General features: G+C 38.8%; 1 protein-coding gene across 1 annotated transcript in view; it reads right to left on the reverse strand.

Moving 5' to 3' along the window:
* bcam (basal cell adhesion molecule (Lutheran blood group)) overlaps positions 1–19,396 on the reverse strand; it is a 60,975-nt gene extending 41,579 nt beyond the window's left edge. The window contains 1 exon segment of the mRNA XM_055047204.1: positions 19,066–19,396. Within this exon segment, the coding sequence (XP_054903179.1) occupies positions 19,066–19,129 (64 nt within the window). The 5' untranslated portion in view covers positions 19,130–19,396.
* Positions 19,397–19,695: the final 299 nt, after the last annotated feature.

Raw genomic sequence — 19,695 nt, forward strand, 5'->3', positions numbered from 1 at the left:
ATTTTATTTACAAATTATGAGCTTTTGGAAGACAGGGCTTTTTACTTAGGAGTATCAGAGTAAATAGGGAGGAAGAGGCTACAAATAAGTGCAACATATTGTTTGTGAGCCATTAAAAAAAATATGATTTTTATTTCATTTCACAATTATGTAGTACTTTGTGTTGGTTTAGCATAAAATCAAAAGACAATAAATTGACGCTTGTGTCTATGTTGTTGTAAAACATGGAAAAGTTCGAGGGGCATTAATAGTTTGGCAAAGCACAGAAACACAGCGTCAATGTAAATTAAGCTTATTCAGGGAATGATATCTGCTTCACACAGTCCGTTAATTTTAACTTAACTTATGAATCTATTACAAGCAGGTTTTGCTTCAGGGGATCGTATGTTACCACAGTAATAGACGTAGAGGTTATGGTTACAGCAAGACAGGCATCACACTTTGTAAAAGTAGAAATAACTGAGGAAGAGAGGGTCTTTTCTGGGGCATAGGCGGGTCAGACATTGGAATATTGCAAGCCAGGGGGCGAATAACTAAAGCAGCGGGTAGGCAGGCTATGGCTCTGTGGTCACATTATTGATTGCCAGACATTATGAGGACAACATGGGGGTCCACAGAGACAGTGGAATAAATTGTGGCTTGACATCAAAGTCAAGCTGCTGACACTGAGCCTGCAGGGGACAGGAGCTACCCAGCGCTGGATTAGAGTTGGATACATACCTCTCAGGCCCACAAATAGAGAGAAGAGAGGCACAAAAATAAACAGACAATGAGATCACTGACTGCCAGTTACCTGATAAAATAAAGGTAAAGACTGAGCATGAAACGGAAAATGGCACAGCATAACAGGAGGACATGTCAACCGCGGAAAATTCCAGCTCCACGCTTTGATTCCTTCGGAAGTCACTTTTTATAAATTCAACACTTTTCATACAACAGTGTTTTATTCACTGACACATCAAGGCTCACCAGAGACTTCTCCTTAGGTGCATTATTCCAGGCCTCATAAAATTCCAATCTGCTACCCCAGAACATTTCCACATTCATTAAATCTTTGTTTAATCATTATTCATAGCATGACTGATGATGATATTAGAAAAGAAATGGAAGACAACAGATGAAATAATTAGGCAAATGAAGCTACGGTATAAAATATTCAATATTCAGTTTCATTTAAACTGATTTCAGGGCCACACATCTTGGGAGTCTGAGCGCATTGGAAATGAAGCGTCTGATAGGGGTGTGAGGTCAGCTGAAAGGATAACCACATGACTGCACCGACATGACAAGGACATGTCTAAGGAGTGGCTTTTCATCTTCTCTTAGCATCAGGCCTAACTCGCAGCGCAACATGCGTCACCCCCTGCTGTGTGATTGACCGCACTTCCATCAAGACAGCTATCAGACAAGATAGTTAACTGGAACTTTGTAGATATTATCTGGAATGCATCAAACTGAAACCAAAGAGACAAAACATGGTGACACGTCACATGTCCTGGCCTGCACTGATGTGCAGCTACAGGAGAAACGATAATAGATATACCTTAGAGGAGGGGGTGGGGGTGCTAAAGAAGATGTGAGGTATGTGATGGGGGAGGTGTTGCAGGTGATGACTGCAAGGGTTAGTGGAAGAAAGGCAGACAGAAACAGTGGGGTGTCGCTACGCTTTGAGAAAGAGACAATGAGGAGTGAAGGAAGGGGTGAGGAGGCTTGGGAGATTATTATGACTGGATGAATTCAAATCCTTGAAACCAACAGAGTTCTGCAGGTCCCTTTAAAGTAAACACATTAGATTTGAGTCAATAATTAATTCTTCTTTACTGCTCGAACAGCACGTATGCATTGCTGGCAAAAAGCAACCACAAATAAGATAAAATTGTTATTAATTATCTTCTCACCCCTGAGTGCAAATGCAGGCCATATGCTCACATGTGGTCTCCCCTGAGGTCCCGCCACAGATTGACCTGTGACCCTTTGAATTATGCCTACGTTTCACCCACACATGCACAAGCAATAATTCATCCTGATGAACAAAAGGAAATAAATGCACCCTTCTGCAAGGTTCACATTTTGCACTGACGTTTTGTCGATACAGGTTACTGAAATGTTCCTCTTGTGGTGCCCCTAGATAGCTAAGCTTATGCCTCTTTAATGAGGCAAGTTAAAGGGAGAGTTCAGAGAGGTTCTGAAAAGTTATCAATAATAGTTCCCTTACCTGTAGTAACAGCGAGTTTGTAGAAAGTAGAAAAAAAAAATCGTAATGCAGAGTTGTAAATGACTGGCAGCAATGTACGCACACAAAAATGAATTTGAACTATTTAGAACAATTTAAGTTGAAAATGTTCACATGCATGTGATTCAATGCTACATTATAAAACAATAAACACCTTCTGAAGGGACTTTTGTAAACTGTGTTGCGTGGTTGTACCCAGACCTACACTGGTTGAAGCTTCCTGCTATATGAATTTACTTCAACTACCCCTTCAAGAACCACATGTGTAGCATTAGCCTGAAGGGACGTTTTAGAGCGTTTATGACAAACTAACTGCATTTGGATTCATGGAGATTTTGGGGCATGATAGCCACTGTTGTGACAGGTACATTGTCACAAAAATAGTTTAGAAGAGTTAGCAGAGTTTGCCGTTCCTGATGCATCATCAAATTTGGCAGCTTTGACTTTGAGTATTTTTGTCTCAATTTTAAATACATTGAGTCAACATGTTTGTGTCACCATGTTAATGGCTGACTGATCAACTAACGCGAAATCTATTCTGAGCTTTTAAAATACCAATTTGATGACTCCTTGTTAGTAGACAGATTTAAAAGATAATGATTCATCAGTCAAAATACGGGCGTCTTTTGAAGATACCACATTGAGGGAAACAATGCATTTACAAAGTCTGAAAAACACAAATGATCATGTGAGGATTGACTGAGTCTAGCCAGTATAGATGAGATGCGAGACAGACACTGAAAGGCGGGAGAGTGTGAAAAGAAAAGCATGCAAGTGACAAAACCGGCAGAGAGACACAAAGCCAAATGCAGGGACACCAAGATGAAAGAAAAGATGAAGCATAAGAACAAAGCATATCACTGTGTCGTTGTACAACAACTTCAATTGTGGCTCCTGCATACCACAGAGGCACACAGTGTGCAGAAGGTTCCAAAATGTATCGGGGCTGAACTGGTCTGAGTAACAATTGCAATGTAATAAAATGCTAATCTGTCAGTGCAGAGTGTGAGTTCTGCCCTATATTCTGGGTTAAGCTCAACTTTGAATCCATTTACAAGTAGAAACCTACAATGTCAGCAAAGGTTTGAGTTCACTTATCACTGGCATAAAAAAAACTGTTAATTTGGGGCTTTTGATGATGTAATAAAACGGTTCTTTTTCAGGAAGTAATTATTCAATGAAACTTGACAACAACCTTTGACAAGCTTAAATTTCTGGTGGATTTTTATATTAACTACAAGCTCAAAAATGCACATAAAGCCCTAGTAATATTTAAATAAAAATCCTGCAAGTAGCACAGAAACTACATACTTATGGATATTTGGCCATCCTCATTTTTTAGAATATTGGAGCTCATACTAATTGATCGTTTTTCTGCCCCCGACTTAACATTTGTGCATAAATAACCCAAATTTACAATAGAATCAATGTCACAGTCATTTCACAAGCGTGTTGGGCCTCATTTTTCCATTCCAAAACCAGCTTCAGTGTGTTTGGGCACTATGTCCAGGTGGGATTTCCAAATTACAGAATCTCCTCCATCAATATTTAATCCACCAGGCCAGAGGTACTGGTTCAACCCAGCCTCATTATGATGCTATCATCATGCCTAACAGTTGGTAAAAGCAGAACTGAGAGCTATTTTTAAAGCTGTTTGTTGTGTTATCATTTCACTCTGAAAATAGAAAAGACCAAATTAATAACGCATGATTAATAAATATAACCTACTCACCAGGCTGTATCAGCATTATATAATCGCACATGCTTGTAAACACATTCTACACTTTATATAGGAATAACAGAGTTTCATTTGCTAGAAAAACTTCCTGCTTTTTGACCTTGCAGATAAGGCTCAGAGTGAATGTTTACCGAAGCAGATGGTCCAGGTAGGCGTTGCAAAAGCTGTTTGTTTACAAGAATGGAGATGGAGAAAAACTCATCTTATGGTTGGGAGCCAAAAAGAATGGCCATGTGTGTTTGTGTGTACTTGGAGGAGGAGTTTTTTTTTTCTGATTTTGCTTGGTTGATGAAGATTGGTTATCAGAGCCACGACTAGTCTGGCATCATCTCATCAACCTCCTCTGTCTCCAAAATCTGGTAATAATAGGGAAACAGTAAGACATCATGGGAGACAGGGTGGATGGGTGGATGGAGACAGAGGAGGAGAAAGAAAGTGGCACTGAACCAGGATATAAAGGTGGGGTTAAACAGAGGTTGGTGGACTAGAGAAAAGCACAGAAAATTAATGAGAGAGCAGATAGAAAAAAATTTAACTGTCTGCAAGAAAATAAGATGGAATGCTCCTATATATTATCACTGTGGTGCAGTTTAGTATTAAGATTGTATTCATCGCTATAAATGGGAGCAAGAGGAGGAGAAATAGGAAAAAAAACTGAAAACCAACCAGATGTTACTGAGCTCGTTTCAATTAGATGAACCAGTGAGGAAGAGGCCTGCACCACTGCACTAACCATCATATAATATTCTCCCTAATGTGCTCAAACTGAAAGCTTCATGCTTAGATCTTAAGTTGAGAATTCCATGTAACTTTTTCATTGTTATAACAAGATTTGTGTTTCTCAAAGAAAGTCCTCTGAGGCTGTATGGTACAAAATGCCATTAATAAATGACTTAGCTAAAGTTAGAATTAGACACATTTTGCAGATGGATTAGCAGGCCCGGGGCAAACTTTGACATTTATGGTGAGGAGGGCAAAACAAGATTTTCCAGTGGTTAGCAGAGGAAGGCTAGAGCTTGTCCATTGAAGTTCAAGGGGGAGAGTGAGGGCAAAAAAGTCAGTGGAATGAAGAGTCTGTCATAACCTGGAAGATGTGAGAAGGCTGACGAAGTGTCACCAGAGGAATGTGAAAAAGAAGTCAGCCAAGATGATGGACACGAGATGTGGAAACTGTCACGGGGTGCTCCAGAATTTTCCATGACTCTAACACTTCATCTCCAAGTAGAGATGTTGCTGCAGGGCAAAAAAGCCAACCTTGTCTCTCTATAATGAGCTATGAACCAGAGGTGGAGATGGAAGATAGAATGTTGGGAGGAAACACTCAAACTTAAGCTTTAGCCACTCCTAAGTGAAAGCAGAAAAATCCAATGTACTCAGATGTATCCCCATGATTAAAGAGGCGTTCCTGTATGTGTTCAGCATACCAGCACCAGATGCTTAGCGTTCTCCGTTATAAATCAAACCAAGTGCTTGTTCCATTCTAATAGGTTTCACAAAAACACCATGTGGTTATATTTAGAAGCTATGCCCCAGAAAGCACACAGAATAAATTGTTTGAGTAAAAAACGGACATGCAGTCACGTACATTAACTCAGTTAAGGAGTCTCACCTGTTTCTCACTGATTTTGGAAAAGAGTCATTCATGGTGGCAGCAAGTTGGAATAGTTCTGATTAGCTCTCTTGTTAGACTGCTGCCCATACTTTTCAGGTTGAGTTCTCTGCAATAGCTTAGCTGTTCCTAGGACTGTAAACTTCTGGATTTAGTTTTTTTGTTCCAGCCTGCATTTAGTCCTCGATTCAATGTATCACTGATAAAAGATAGCTTGACATTTTGTCTGTACTGCAAAATTGGACAAGAATACCTTACCCTCCAAATACAATATGTCTGCAGACACATTGTATCTACAAATGGTAGACCCAGTCAGAACTGTGTTTTGTGTGAGTCTACAATATTGAAAAGCCATGACTGAGGCTAATGTTTGCACAATTTAATAAATAAAATGACACAATGGCATCGAGGTGTGACTTTCAAACTAAAGTAAAAATTGCAAAGCTGGAATACTTTATTTACCCAACACCAGCCACTTAAAAAATAAATCTAAGAGCAAAAGCTCTTAGGGTTTTAAGGTTATTAACATTACATAACACTGTTTTTTCAAGTGAAACTCCTCTTCACACCCACATATTAAACAAACAGTAACAGCTTCTGGCGATTTGTTCCATTTTGGACTGCAATACACTAAACACCAGCTGAAACAAACAAACAGAGGCACAGCAGTGTATAGTATCACTGGCTAATATGGTTCATGGACTGAGCCTGGCTCAGTCTGATATGGTTGCTTGTTTCCTCAGTCTGGAGCCAAGTAGCCAACGATTTGGATATTGTCTCATGTTTGTACTGGAAGCCTGGTCTGCCCTCTGCGAGTCGACTGACTGATAATCCACAGCAGGGGCTCTGACCACATGGCAGAGTGAGAGCATAGTGAGCCTTGAATAAAGAAACTGCAAAAAAAGCAACTGGCAATTGGTTGTGGAATGATATGAAATCAAATACAGACAAACAATATTGCAACCAACACTTTAAAACCCTGGGAATAAAATGACCCATATTGAAGGTTGTTTTTTTTTTGTTAACAAAAATGGGTCATACATTGACCAATCTAACTCTGGATTAAACTAATACAAGAAGATGTGTTTTAAATTAAATTTTGTATTAAAATATTTCCTCTATATTGGAGCTATAGAAAAAATAAACAATCTTCAAGATTTTAATTTACCATTTAAATATTTAAATGGTAAAGATTGCTGTAGGTTGTCTTTGGCCAACCTACAACAAAACTTTCAATGAAAAAATTAGAAAAATACTGAAATTGTATATTTAATTGTATATGGTACTGATTGGTCTCTGCTTGCAGCTTTCAAATGTTTTTAGGAGTGTTTTTTTTGGTTAAATGTACATAGGATGTGAAAGATGGTCAAATGTTAAACTTGTTACCTTTATTCACTAGTCCAGTAAAGTGCACTTTACTACACTAGGTGTAGTAAAGGTGGGTGTAGTAAAGGACAGACAGAAGGACACATCCAAAGCAAACAGGTGCACAGCCCCAGTAGAACAAGTGTGTCATAATTCGACTGGTTATCAGAGAAACCATAAGGTCCTCCTCCTTTCCAATTGCTCTGAGCATGAAGCTTTGTTCAGGTAATCTGAGTGTAGAGTTAGCATTAGCTTGGTGTTTCTGCAGCACACTGACTTTTGAGTGCCTTCTATGCTGCCATGCCGATGGTGGGCTTGGCTTTGGTACTATCCTCAACCGTTCAACCAACTGCCCCATCAACACAGCCAAACACACACGTCCGCACACCCCCACAAGCAGATGGGGCAATGTGGGGTATGTGTGTGTGTGGGTGAAGGGCTCCTGAAAAGGGTGCGGACCCTCAATGGTCGCTTTTTTTGGCCAGCTTTACTTCACCAACATCCTTGCCAAGGAGAACAGGTTTAACTCTGACAGCCTGGATTATATATCACCAGCTGTTAAGCGAGAGGCCACAGTATGGTACCAGCAAACAAGCAATATAGCTACAACATACTAAGATAATCTAAGCTAGTACAGTTTATTTTTCTAACATAAATAATAAAATAATTTAATCAACATTTGAACTTGCAAACATTTTTAATAATGAGTATTTTTTTTCAATAATTAAAGTAGGAAATGAGGCAACGTATAGGACAAAGACAATGAGACATAATGACAAAAGCAAATAAAAGAAAAAAAGAGGTCGTTCTATCCTTGAGCAGTCAGCAAAGAATTGGCTTTAGAGCAAACCCGCTGCTGTCCTATCGCCCACTGGTACTCCCTCTTGAAGTGGGATTGGACACACACACGCACACACACGCGCACGCCCTCACACACACTTATTTATAACCTCTGTTAAATCCGGATTCCAGGTTGTGTTGGGGTTCGATGTTCACATGCTTTTAACAGCCCTGGCTGCCCCAAGTGACGAATGCCCACACAAGCAGCAAAGTCTGGTTCCACACCAACTGCTAACACTCCCCTTTGTCTCTCTTCATCTCTTACTCCCCCTCTCTCTCTCTCTCACTCTCTCTAACTCCACCTCTCTCTCTTTCACTCACACGCACACATATATGATTGGGTCTTAGTTACATTAACGCATTAGCCATTTCAAGCAAACATCTGTAAAATCCCACACCTGCAGCCACAGATCTGTCCTCGCACACGTTCATACACGCATACAAGTATCTAACCATGTGTGCATAATTGCACATAAAGTTTGAGTAGTACCAAGTACAATCTTTCATCGGGCTCTCCCTTTCATGCTGCCTTCCTTCACTCCCTTCTCTCTGCACCTCCTCTCCTGTTCCTTCCTTACCCTCCCCACCAAACCCTCCTGTCTGTCTGTGCAATGTGTGTAATCAGCCCAGTTTTAATACGTGCATTCCAATAGACTGAAGGAATGCCCTTACAATGTAGCATTGTTCAGGTGCAAACAGAGGAGGGCCTAGCTGACAATATACACAGAAAAATACAGATTCACTTGAAAGTTTATTTCAGTGATTTAATTTGTACATCAGTTCCATCACAGTGCAATGTATCACTGCATTATGGGAGTGCAACCTGATTCATATTAAAAGAGATTAAATAATAACTTAAAACCAGAGAATTCCTGCTTTATTTCATGTCTGTTTTTAAATCAGTCATCTCACTCATTAAATATACTACTGGACAGAAATATAGTTGACTTAAAAAAATTCTCATTCAACTATGTTGAAACAAAATCAAAGTATATTCAACCACATAGTTGAATAAATACTCTCTTTACTGTCCTGTCTTACATTTGCTTCCAAATACCTTTATTAAAGTACTAAAGTTAATTAGCCAACCTGCTAGCTATCCAACATGCAAGGCCTAGCACCTTAGCCAATGTTAGTATTTTAGCAACAGTTGCTATTAGCATACCATATAATCCAGTGCAGCATTAGATTTAGCTTCTTGAATGTAAAATGCTATTTTATTTAGGATTCAGAAAGTCTTCTATGTTTGCATCTCTAGCACACCTTTTTAAATCAATGAATTTAATCTTTCAGGTTTTTAGCTTTTCTTCTGTTGTCGTCTGCCTGCTTTGAATTCTTTGTTCTTTGTGGTTTTCAATGTTTTTTTTCCATACATTTCTTAAAATTAAACAACGTTATACATTTCAATCTGTAAACTAATCTGTACTCTTCAACAACTGTGTGTTGAAGCTCAGCATTTTTACCTGTGTTCTGCTTTGGTTTGCTGTATTATATCTTTAGTACATTTCATATGAAATATTTGGTCACCGTATTTATTATTGATTTTACCATTTGAGCTTCAGCAAATATGCTTCCAAATTTACCTCTAGCCTTAATTGTAGATATAGATCAATCCAAATCACTGTCATTGTTTCTTCAGTCCTATAAATTCCTTATTATTATAATTAAGCCAGGTAAAAATATTTTCATTTCTATAATGATATTGATTTCTAGCTCTAACTAGAAATGAGACATAATGAAAAGCGGTGACACGTTGAATGTTCCATCATCCTCCCACAGTGCTACAAACCCTCCCCTCTGCTTGTCCCGCTTTGTCAGGACTTATTATTAAACATGTGTCCTCTCTGCCTATGTCATTAACCCCCCCCACCCCCCATCACACACTGCTTTCAATTCACAGGAATAGGGAGCGACACAATGAGCAGTGCAAATGCCTGGTCTACTAATCGACATGAGTAGTTGGTACATCTTTAATCATTCTCCACAAACACAATCATCAAAAAGTGTATGTGTGTAGGGAACCGGATCAAAGGGATCCACTCAGCTGTCCTGAACCTTCACACCTCTCTCAGGACACAATGTGGCAGTGAGCACATACCCTTCCCAACCTTTACAAGCACAACATACAATATTCCCACCTCCACTTAAAAAAAACATTCAAACCTTATTTAGAACATTTGATCATAATGTTGCAACAAGCCACAGGGGCAAAATGCAAGATGCTCTCAAGGCAAAGATTTGGAAAGTAATTACTTTAGCCCTGATAACAAGTCTCTAAACCAGTTAAGTACTTTGTAATTGTAACAATAACTATCCATCATATGTGTCTTTCTGCACTGCAGATGTGTAATTGGGAGTCATTTAGTCTGATGGAGTCATAATACAATGAAAAGTTATCGATTTTGAATTAAATATTCATATTGGCCTGATGGAAGCTTGTAATATTTTTCCACTTAATGGACAACAGGAATAACAGAAATAAAATTGACTCTATTTTTATGACAGAAAAATGGCCATAACTATTACAAAAAATGAAAATAATGCATAATACAAAGTATCTGCAACTTAGCCTAATGGACTCTAGTTTATAAATGTAACATTAGCTGTAAATGTCAGAAAGAGAAACACCTTTGAACTTATTTAAATAATAAGAAAGTAATTATTAGTTGTTTTTTTTCAAGAGGGAGGAAAACCAAATGCTGAACTTACTTTCCACTAACTTGGAAAGTAAGTTGGTGAAGATCAGACTTTACTGATCTTCAGCATTATCAGTCCTCACTGGAAAGCAGGAAGTACAAAAATCCATTATTTATTTATCCATGAATGTGCAACTACAAGGCCACACTAAATGTTACTTTTCATTGTGGGTGCTGATACTGAGATGATCCAAAGTTAGGTATTCTTCTTCAGAAGAAAAAGAATTCGAAGGTAAATTCAGAAGAAGAATAAAAAATGCAAGAAGCTACAGTACGTCAAGATATCTCTGTGGTTTATTCAGGCTGTGAGACAGCTAGAGAGAGTAAGACTTAAAGCAAATGACATAAAATTCAACTTTATCATTTTAATCTCTGTGAATCTGTTGTTTCAAAATAGTAAAACCCCGTTTACAGCAACAGCTCTAAAACACAGCATCATGTCACATCTGGTTCTAACAGACCAAAGTAATGATGACCAATAACAGCAGGTAGATCAGAAAAAAATACTCCTGTTCTTATATCTTCTAATATAATATCAGCAGTCATTTTTTTCTGCTTTATGACTTTACAAAAGGAACCACCAAATTCTAATCACTGAAGAATCTCAAAATTGTGATTTGCAGAAAACTGCATCCGTAGAGGGTGGAAACTGAAAAACTCCCTAAGGAAAAGAAAAAAACTTTAGAGCAAAAGACTTGCTCTAAAGTTAGGAACATGGTGTGATTTGAGAAAATTAACATTCAGAGCATAGGAACTCTTCTCTTTCAAAGTCAAGTTCACACAAGCAGAAAGGAAACTGAAGTCTATACTTTTAGAGGGGCTCTGGTAAGAAAAAAAATCCATAAAACAAAGGTGAGTTATCTCCTCAGGCTACAGGACTGAGTCAAAGCCCTGAAAACTGATACTAGATTTGGTCACTGCTGCAGCGGACTTGTTCTCACATGACTTCAGGTGCAACCCCTTCCTCACTAACATGCATCAAGTCACAGGAAACTCTGAACTTCAAAAGCAAACAATTGCATGCAGGTGATGCAGCACACATATATAAATATATACCACCTCTGTTCCTCACACACAAACATTACAACTAGCACTCTCCTCCTCCTTTTCCTCTCTACTGCAGAGGATTAATGTTGCCTTGCTTGTCTCCCAGGTCCCCCTGGCCCAGTTAAAGCAATAAGGACTCATTGTCAAACAGTGACCAGCCTCACTGGGGAGGTTAACACAGCAGCTTAACCATTAACTAGATTAAAGTTGAGGTCTCATCAGGAGTGCTCTGACATACGGAAAAGTGGCCATGAAAAACTGGGTAAAAGAAAGAGAAATTTGCGTGATTTTGCCACCCAAGATTGAAACTGAACATGTAAAATTTCATTTTACGATAAATATTTTAATGCTGAAATATTTCAGTGCTCAGCTTAGAAATATTTAACAAATTAGGCCAAAAACATATTCTCGTATTTCCTTAAAAAGACATTGGACTCAGATTTACAAAATAAGTGATTGGCCACAAAATAATAGATGGGTACATCTCAAGCCAATTCTTAAAGTAATAGGGGGGAAAAAAACTGAATTGTAAGTTAGAATTGTGCATTTGGGTGTTTTGTCTTTCACACACAAGTCACAAACAGCAATGTGGAAAGACAGAAGGTGCTAATGAAACCCCAGTGTGCGTTTCTGTACGTGCTAAAAGAAAGTGGCTGTTGTGTGGCTTCAATCGAGGGATGCATTCAACAACTGCTGCTGAGGCAACTGTTGATGTCTGAGAGGCAACAGCTTGCGGGGCTCCCAGCGGGCCCTCTCCCAGCCAGCAGTCAGATGGTGGGTTTAGGCTTGGAGGGGCACAGGGGTTAGGATTTCTTCTCTGCTTGCCAGGAAAACGATCTCTTTGGCCACAGATCCAGGGATTCTGCATGGCATTCCCCATTCTTAATTGGTATTCCTCCATCCTGTCGTTATCCAGCCTGTCATATCTTTATTCCTGCAGTCACAGATTTATTTTTAATAATATTTGATTAAATTAAATGACAACGAACATGAATTAAATACTGAAAATCCCAATAAAATGATCATTTTTTTACTTCTCAGCTTAATGCGCCTGGGTTAAATATGGAATTGTTAAAAGAGCTTAAGCAAATCTGGACTTTCTTTGTGTATTCTAATGAAAAATGGACTGAGGCACAGAGGTTCTTCCTCTCATCTTTCTTCTGCACGCTCTATCTAAATGGCTTTTCACCCCGTATCCTGAAAGAGCTTTGTGAATTTTCAATTTTGTTCCAACTCCAGCTGTATCACCCACCCCCCAACCCAATTTGCCAACTGCAGCAGCAAGGACACACATACAGAGACATGTAGTCTCTTTTCAAGGCCGCATTCAAAATTACACATCAACATTAACTTCCTCCCCAGAGACGAGAACAATAAAAGTCCACAGTAGCAGAACAACACTCTGCTCTAATCACTTTCTCATCCCACTCCTTGATGTAACCATGTCCATCCCTTCCACCCCGCTTCCTTCCTTTCTTGCTAGCAACTCCCACAAATTTCACGGCAGCACTGCTTCAAAGAAGAAAAAAAAAAAAAAAAAACGCTCAGCAATTTTTCCAGTCTTATTCACCTCACCTTTCCATTTTTTCATTTTTAAAGAATGCATTTTGGTTTTCAAGCAATTAAAGGGCATGTATCACTTTTTTCTCTCATTCTTTTGGGCTCATAGCTTACAAAAGCTGTTGATTTTCAAAAACAATAGCTTGAGAGAAAGAAAAGCAGCACTCGAACATCCCTGCAAGTTGACATAAAGAGATAATGTCAGCTCTGAAACACCAAAGCACAAATAGTGATATTTAAGTTTCCAGCTCAAATTTGGGTTTATGATTTAGAAGGTGATTTATTCAGAAGGGTTGAAAAAGTTAAGAGAAAATTAGTTTAGAGACTCAACAAATCAGTATCTTTTGGAGAGACTCAAAAGTGCTCTGCAGCAAGTGTAGTCATCCTGTTTTTTACTTCAGCAGGGAATGATGGCTTGGGATGAAAACTAATTTGAAACAATGAAATTCTGGCTTTTAGGTCAAAATGTTGCAGTTTTTGATCCAGTTCTTACTTTTATGCCCAAACAACACTCCAAACTATAGTCACCAAAACAATTTACATTATAGTTACATCTAATCTTTCTCCACAAAATCAGCATTTAACAGTTCATCAATAATGTAGCCTTAAGCCAAATGCATTGTCTGCCACACCCTCAATGATCCATTATTCAATTTACTCTAGCCAAAACATGTCATTTAGCCATAACAAGTACTTCAAGCTAACTTACTCACTACTCATCTGTTGGTTGTTAAGATAAAATATATCCACTATCGATGGATCCAAGGTTAAACGTTCTCTCCTTCATTTGGTTCGGATTCATATTAACACTGGATACATTTTATGCTCATAAACAACAGCTGCAGTCGCCCATGCAGTCTGACTTTTCTTGAACCATCTCTCATGGTCGAGTCATAAACTATCGTGTTTTTTCTTTCCTCTGGCTTGGGTTGTTCCTTCCCTTAATCCCAGGCTTCAATATGTCTTTGTTTTATTCTTGTTTGGCCAAAATTGTTTTCAGCAGAAAGGATGTTTTTCAGTGGATGTGGAAAATATGTGTATCAAGCAATTAATATACTAACATGAGAGAATCACACACTGAGGTTTCAGACAACCCATTATCATACATGCATGGTGTTTTTTTTAAATATTTTTCAATATTTCAATAATGTGGGTGGTAAAAATCCAGTTGATATACCAACCATGGCGTTGATGGATACAAAAGTAGACAAAGTGCTATTCATAATGAAAAACAAGTGGTCAGGTCAAGTACGGGGGAGGATGGTCAGTCTTATTTGAAAAATCATTAATAGTGGTTCATAAATCCATTGTGAAAGGGCTCTAGGGACGGGCGTAAAAGCAAACAGACCCCTCGCCCTCTAAAAACCAGCAGGCTGTCTTCCTGAAGCTTGGCGGGGTCATTAACAGTTAGCCACACATTAGAGCACAGCAGTTTGTACAGGCAAAGGCAACATGTTAAATCACAGCAAGTGATCGCACGTAGCAACAATAGGAAAAAGAGAAGAGCAGTAAATCTCTCATCATAATGGAAACAATACAAACAAACAGAAGCAAACAAAAATAAGGGGATGAATCAGATGGGATAAGGACAGTTGCGGTGAACATAGAAAAGGATAATCTGGTGAAATCCATCTGTAGATTAAACCTGTGGAGGCTTGTGTAGTTACTTCTTTTTAAAGTAGTACATAACTTTTACAAAAATGTGTTTTTTTCCATGTTTGTTAAAACAGTCACCATGTGGTGACAGTTTAAAAGAGACAGATGATCTGTGAAAAGATCAATCCGCTCCATCATCCGAAAAAATACACCGCAACACGAGGCAGGAGGAGGGTGTTAGCACTGTCAATCATGCTCATGTATGCTGCTAAATGTGTTAATGGCAGGGAAACAACTCATAGTTCACCTGTCATCCTTGACCATGTGATTGATTTTTGTCACATACTGTAAGTCTTATAGTATATTCTCACAACATAAAGATAATTTCAACATTAATGTAAAAAAAATTACATTAATGTTGTAATTATTAACATATATATAGTTATATACTGCAGCTTTAAGCCTCCAACCTTGTAAAAAAAAGAAAAGAGGAGACAAGAAAAACTTTCTTTCATCTGCACTCTGAACCACATTCACCCTATTAACTAACTTTGGAGAATTAAGCACGTGTGTGCACTGTACCATGTGCTGATGCCCAGTTGTCTGGGGCTTGCTGCCAGCTCACCCGCCAACATCAGTGTCCTGTCACTTTGATGAAATGGTTTAACATGGTGTTCAGAGGAAATCATAAACTGCACTGGACCTTTTTAATGGACTTCAGAGCTTTTCAAAGTTTTTTTAAACCTTACTTAAAACAGCCTCTTATCTATAATACTACCTCAGTGAGGGAGATAAACAGTACATTGTGGATGCTTGTTTGTGCATGGATTACTGTCTTAGAAATGTGGTTGGAGGGGCTATAAAGTGAGAAAGGAAGCCTTCTTTCTGTAGAATTTGAGCTGATGACAAACTAAAACACATATTACATGGCAGGTAGCAGCATGCGCAGAGGAATCCCACTTATTCCAACTCAGTGATTTACTCAGTCATTATCTCAGTCACACATATCCTCAACCACAACCATTCTGAATTCTCCGTTTCAACCTCTACTCCCCCTAGAGATCCAAATGACAGAGGGGGCAAACATGTGTTTGCATTTCCAAGCAGTGACAAACTTAAAATTCAGTCACAGTCCCTTGCAAATTCATACTCCTTAAACTTTTTAACATTTTCATAGTACAAATTTTACAGTACTTTACTGGGATAGAGGTTTAAACTTTGGTGATGCATAGTTTTGCTTTTCTATTCATCCCCAGACTTAACTCATTGCAGTTGAACCTTTTGCTGCAATTACAGCTTTGAGTCTTTTGGGGTATGTCTCCAACAACTTTGCACACCTGGAGACTGAAATGTATGCCTATTTTTCCTTGCAAAATAGTTTAAACTACGTAAGACTTGGCAGAGAATATATGTGACACAAAATCCTACGTGGGTTTAGGTCTGGGATTTGATTAGGCCATTCTAACAAATTAATATGCTTTCATATAAACTATTCCACTGCCTCTAATCAAATGGCTAAAAAAAGTTCAAGTAGTGTGGATATTTTTGTTATGGACTGGAAGTGGTAAAAGGAGCCAACTTGCCCATGCATTCCCAAGCATTTTGCCACTGACAATTCAGCTATAAGGTTTTAAGTATTGCTTAACATCAGGAATCCCCATTAGTCATATAAGTGTTCACATGACAATTAAAGGTTGCATGCCTGCACAGCTATAGATCAATGAGTAGATGACATCTATGCATACCTCAGTGTGTGGCTTTACAAACCAGAGACCCAAAGTGCCCCAGGACAGCTGTTAAGGGAGGTCCACTGGATTTTATCTTTCTTTGGATTAAATGACTCTGTTTCTGGCCTAATACCATAATAATTACCCGCGGCTGCAGGGGGTGCACTTCTGATACGTCGCTGGCAGGAGGTACAGAAATTTAAAAAGTGAGGAAATGAGTAGGGGGAATTAAGGCAGCCTTAGACAAAAAGGCCAAAGTGTCAGAGGCCGACACCTTGATCTGAACGGAGCCCTTGTCAAAATGATTCTTTACACCTAACTTTAGTTTGGATTCTTCCCTTTTCAGCTGTTACAAACCCATCTCAAAGCTTCCTTTCCTGGACAAGATTTTAGAGAAGGTTGTAGTCAAGCAAATAACCACATGATCAGTGTAGTATTCTGGACTAATTACCTTAAATAAGATTTTCATCATTATATCTTAGTGTGCATACCATGGTACTGTGGTATTGTTTGTTCATACCAAAATAATTTAATGCCTATTTGGACTTTAATCTTGTAATTGTTAGAAACACAAAGCTCAGCAGCCAGTAGTTGGTGCTTTAATGAACAGGAATGACTCAGTAGTAAAAGCTTTCTTCCATAAACTACTGGCAGAGTTTTTAACCCACATAAGTGACAGCAAACATATGGGTGGTCTGTGTTTGTATTTTTTTTTCATCTGTGCTCAACATTGACATAGTTGGAAGTAGCAAGCATGAGACCAGCAATCTAAAAATGTATGTCTAAGAGACAGTTTCTGTGAAAGTGAATAAGAGCTGCTATTGTTAGACAAAAAAAAAAAAAAAGATGCTCAAGGGAGACTGAAAAATATGAGTTTCCCAAAAAGAAGAAGACAAAGCATTTAGAGCAGCATTTCCAGGGTGTGGGATGGAGGGAGGTATGGGGGGGAAGAGAGGGTGGAGATAAGCTTAGCACCTGGAACCAAGCCTTTTAATCAACGCAGTGCAGCTGTGTGATATGCTGCACACTACAACCAGTTCTATCAATTACAGAGTACATTATGGGTTGGACTGCAGGCTAAAGGTAGGGAAACAGCAGCACATGATAACATTGGCACTTCCAAACAACAGACCTAAACAGGATATTTAAAAAATAGTAGAATGAAAAAGAATGAGAACTGAGAAAACCAAAAGCGAGACTAAGGTGGATAGAAAGGAAGGAAAAAAAAAAAAAAAAAAAAACAGGAAGATAACTGGAAGTCTAAATACGCCCCACACTTTTCAGATTTGTTAGTGAAAATGTTGAAAACTACTTCATAAATATGTGCTAATTTATATTTGATCTATCACACTAAATAATAACAAATGCTGCAATATGTGTAAAAGGTCATGGGATGTGAATACTTTCACAAGGCGCCATAGATCAGGTTTAAATGTCTGCTTTGAGACAGAGCTACTGGTGAAGGAAGAAAAGCACAGAAAAAGAGGAATCGCCAGCACTCAGGCTCCACCCTTCACTCCCTCCCTCCAAAAAGGTAAAAGGCAGGGCTGTAATTTTCAACTTCCAGGATTCTGTAAGTGTGTATACATATATTTTAATATCATACAAATGGTACTCAGCAATGTGCATGCACGGATTATAGTTTATTGTGATGATTAAAAAAATTGATTTATATTCTCCATGATGAAAAGACAAAAATAACAACTGAACCATTAAAGAGTAGCATCGAGTGTACTATATAAATAGTCCTCTACGGTAAACCATGACCAAAGTTTGTTTAATACAGATCAAATAAGGAGAAATACAGGTTGGATTTTAGAACTACTAAGTGTTTCTGGCAGCACCAAAGGAGAGCTGAGGGTGGAGGCTCAGTGCCAACAAGGGAGACATAAATCCCAAAGATCAGACATCAAAGTGCTGGAAACCAGCCTGATCTTGATCCAGAGGTATGGTCTTCTCAATGAAAGGTACTTCTAAGTCCAAAGGGAGAGATTTATTGAGAAGATTTTAGGATTTGGCAGTATTTTCTTTATGGGTTTGTGGTATTTTTTTTCCAGCAATTAAACATGAGGGATTAAAAACAAAAAAAAAAAAAAAAAAAAAAACACAAAAAAAACATTTATACAACATTATGTTTTTAATTTAGACACTATAAAGTGTTCATTGATTGAAGCCCTCTGAAGTAGCAGGAGTAGCATGGAAAAACTCCAACCACTTCCACCAAGTCACCTTTCACACTTCAACCAATCACTTCACGCACAGCGGCTGCGCAACTGCAAGGACTTTTTATTGCCAATTCGAGTCGAAATAAAGAAATTCCGTTCAACCCACAAATGTACCTGCTTCTCCGCTTGTTCATTTTGTCTTTTGTATGAACTCCAAAACTGAACAGGTTTCTTAATGGTTAAAAATTGGGAATCGAACCAAACAACAGCGAGCGGAAAGTTGCCACAAACCGCGGGGGGAAACGCAACGCAACGCAACGCGGCGTGTGCAGGCAGGTTCGGTGTCGCTCTGAAAGTCGGAGTCAGCGGAGCACAGAAGTGGGAAACTTACAGCCTGCAGACACGAAAATCCAACCTGCACTAGTTGACGTTAAGTTAAAGTTGTGTGCTTTTTTTTTATTTGTTTTTATTTTTAAGTAGCGGTCTTACCTTGAATTATCCAGAGGAGCAAGGTGCACAGCGGCATTATGCGTCCCAACCTTATTCCGGCCATGACTGCGTCTTCAACTTTGTTTTTAGAACAAAGTACTCACTTTGTTTTTATTTAATTTGGAGGGATGAAGAATCTGTCAATTTGACCCAGTTGTAAGTCTTTCGCTTCTTTCAATGCTCCAACGATGTTTTTCCTCTCCGTATCTCTCTCTCTCTCTCCCTGCGAAATGAACGCCTCTCTCTCTCTCTGTCTCTCTCTCTGTCTCTCTCCTCTTCTCTCTCTCTCCGTTTCTCTCTCTCAGAAACCTGATTCGAGTGGCAGTCTAGTTGGTTGATATATTTGCACAAAAGGTGACCCCCTCTTCTCCAAATACAGCCCCCTCCTCTCTTTTCCTCCCTGCCTCCTCCCCTGCCAGGCTCTCCACTTCGGTTGCAATGAAAAGACTTGGTTGACTAATCGCGTAGGTCTGTTGGGGGCCCGCGGGACTGCTTTAAAGAAAGTTAAAAGTGATTTTATCATGAGGCTGGGTGACTCATAGCGAACCCTAAAACTGTAGCTGCGCTTCAAATATTAATAACCAAGTTTCTCAGAGAAGATCTAGATTGTAGAAATCAAAAATGAGTTTG

Source organism: Poeciliopsis prolifica, unplaced genomic scaffold (genome assembly GCF_027474105.1).
Source record: "Poeciliopsis prolifica strain line A6 unplaced genomic scaffold, Auburn_PproV2 SCAFFOLD025, whole genome shotgun sequence".
NCBI classification, from domain to species: domain Eukaryota; kingdom Metazoa; phylum Chordata; class Actinopteri; order Cyprinodontiformes; family Poeciliidae; genus Poeciliopsis; species Poeciliopsis prolifica.